The sequence below is a fragment of the Habropoda laboriosa genome, unplaced genomic scaffold (genome assembly GCF_001263275.1).
Source record: "Habropoda laboriosa isolate 0110345459 unplaced genomic scaffold, ASM126327v1 scaffold291, whole genome shotgun sequence".
In the NCBI taxonomy this organism is placed as follows: domain Eukaryota; kingdom Metazoa; phylum Arthropoda; class Insecta; order Hymenoptera; family Apidae; genus Habropoda; species Habropoda laboriosa.
This window is the reverse complement of record NW_017100515.1, coordinates 1,135,474-1,137,778: the sequence shown is the minus strand read 5'-3', so window position 1 is coordinate 1,137,778 and position 2,305 is coordinate 1,135,474. Positions and strand designations below refer to the sequence as shown.

Sequence of the window (2,305 nt, the reverse complement as noted above, 5' to 3'; positions counted from 1 at the left end):
TTAGCTTGCACTGCTAATTCAGCTCGATTCCTTTTCTTTCGAATCTGAAAACAAACAAAAAAGGCTCGTCAATCGAAGGGACGTGCGAAATATTCAATTAAGCACTCATTCGGATATTTCGTTACCGACGGTCGGTAACAACTCGCGTACATACTGATAATTATACATGTTCTTTTTCTTTTTTCTTAGAAACGATAAGAAACTAAAACTGGTTTTTTTATTTACCACTATCTGATTTGTCTTCGGATGTTCCGTTTGTCAACTCAGGCTCCTTCTTCTTCTCTCCCTCCTCAGACTCCACGCTCGAGGCTTTCTTCTCTTGATTCTCCTGACTGGCTGCCTTCTTGTCCTTCGCTTTGCCCTTAGCCGGTGTCGCTGGTTTCGGTTTTGGCTCAAGGCTCGGATCCAGCACGATCTTTCCAATATTCTTGCGGTCGTGCATTTTCTGCATGGCTTCAGGGACATCCTCCAGGGCCCACGTCGAGTCTACCATTGGCTTTATCTTGCCCTCGTTCCATAAGGCAAACACTCGTTCAACTGCTCGTCGTACGAACGCGTGGCTGCCATGTTGGTACATCAAGTGACGAAGGTTCAGGCCAGACAATGTTTTGTTCTCATCGAATAATTTAATGGGGGACACTTTGTCCACTTGCCACCACTGTAATGTAATAAACGTGAGAATACCTTAAATTTCGATAAAGAACATCAACATACAGAATGATTCATATTTAATCTGTGATAATCTGAATGTAAAGGGTATTACAAAGTCAATGAAGTGACCCGTCAGAAATTTTTATTTGACGTCAAATGTATCGAAGTTTATTGAAAAGAAAGTGGATGACCTTGAAACATCCCTGAAGTTCAAATTCCCTGATGGATCCCCTCCTCGAAACCCCTTTTTTCCACCCAGTATACACTCAATATTCTTAGCTCATACTTCTCAGAGTAAGTCCATTAACTGATTAAACTAGCGACACCTTGCGATAAAACCCTAGTGCCATGTATAAGCTAGTCGGTGCTATTACAAGGAGGAAATAACTTCCGGTGCACAGTGCACGGTGCACGAAGAGAGAAAAAAAATAATAAAGCTAAATCACACTGATGACGTACTGATCGTGCTGCCGAGAAGAAGCTTTTAGTTTCTCCGGTAACCACGTTGCTGGACCCATAAAGGATATATTTCCCCATGGGTTTCAGCAAGGCGTATCCCTTATTACATTCCTCGCCGCACAGGCAATCCAGCACGATGTCCACGCCCTCTGAGGAGATCCTGCGGAATAAAAGAGAATCGAAACGACCGATAAAGAAGTCTATGATATAGAAACACTCTACACAGAGAAGGATGATTTATAGCACTTCATTACGCACTTCCTGACTTCGTTGCTGTAATCTGTGCCCCGTTCCAAGAGATGGTCGATGGTACCAGCCGCTTTCAGGGCTTCATGCTTTGATTTGCTGCATACACCGAAGATGGTCACGTCCTTCACGGTCTTGGCCAGCTGGACCACTGCCTGGCCCTACAACAGGAATCCATTAAGTGAATAACAATAAACAAAATACGGGAAAGGGATCCTGCTCCTTCATTGTTAATCTGGGACTTCTTATATTTAACAAATAAATAAAAATTGAATAAAATAATAAATAATAGTTCGAGCGATAACCTCTAAGAATCATACAAATGCCATATTGGCTCAAGACCAACACAGTCCCAGATTCTTTTATTTTCATATTTAACTTCTCTCGCCACTGCATCTTTCTTTTCAGCTCGTTATATACCCAAAAATCCAAAATAGTCCACACGGACCAACTTTTCTCGGAATATTTCTCTCGTAACAAATGTTATGCTCCGACAAAGTTAATTGATTCAGAATTCGTTGGTTTTATGGTAAAACAGATTTTTACACGCGAAGTTACACAAACTTCTATCCTTTAAACTTTCGAAGCAGCCAGAGGGCGCGCTTAAATTATTTTTAGTTACCCTGTCGCGTTCTCCAGACTCGTAATCCCATTATATCAAGGAAAAAGCATCCTCTGAAGTCTTTTCATCGCGCGACCGCCAAAAAACCAGCCGAGACAGTACACACGATAGTCGGCAGAAAAAATTGAAGCCGTGCTGCCGGAGATTTTCAACAGAAGCTGCATTCATTATTTCCGAGAATCGAGAGAGCTGACCCCCCCCCGCCGCCGACGAACGTTGTGGGGAATTCGATACCCAATAACGTTGACCAATCCTGTGGAGCCTCGAGTAGCCAACGAGAGAGAGAGAGAGAGAGAGAGAGAGAGAGAGAGAGAGAGAGAGAGAGAG

The 2,305-nt window shown here is 43.0% G+C and overlaps 1 protein-coding gene across 1 annotated transcript in view; it reads right to left on the bottom strand.

Annotated features, from left to right (window-relative positions):
* Nucleotides 1-18: 18 nt before the first annotated feature.
* LOC108576388 (synaptic vesicle membrane protein VAT-1 homolog-like) overlaps nt 19-2,305 on the bottom strand; it is a 27,646-nt gene continuing 25,359 nt past the window's right edge. Inside the window, exons 4-7 of the mRNA XM_017939363.1 lie at nt 1,369-1,517; nt 1,111-1,270; nt 226-658; nt 19-44 (exon numbers count right to left, since the gene is read on the bottom strand). Of these exons, the coding sequence (XP_017794852.1) occupies nt 19-44; nt 226-658; nt 1,111-1,270; nt 1,369-1,517 (768 nt within the window). The remainder of the gene's footprint in view (nt 45-225; nt 659-1,110; nt 1,271-1,368; nt 1,518-2,305) is intronic.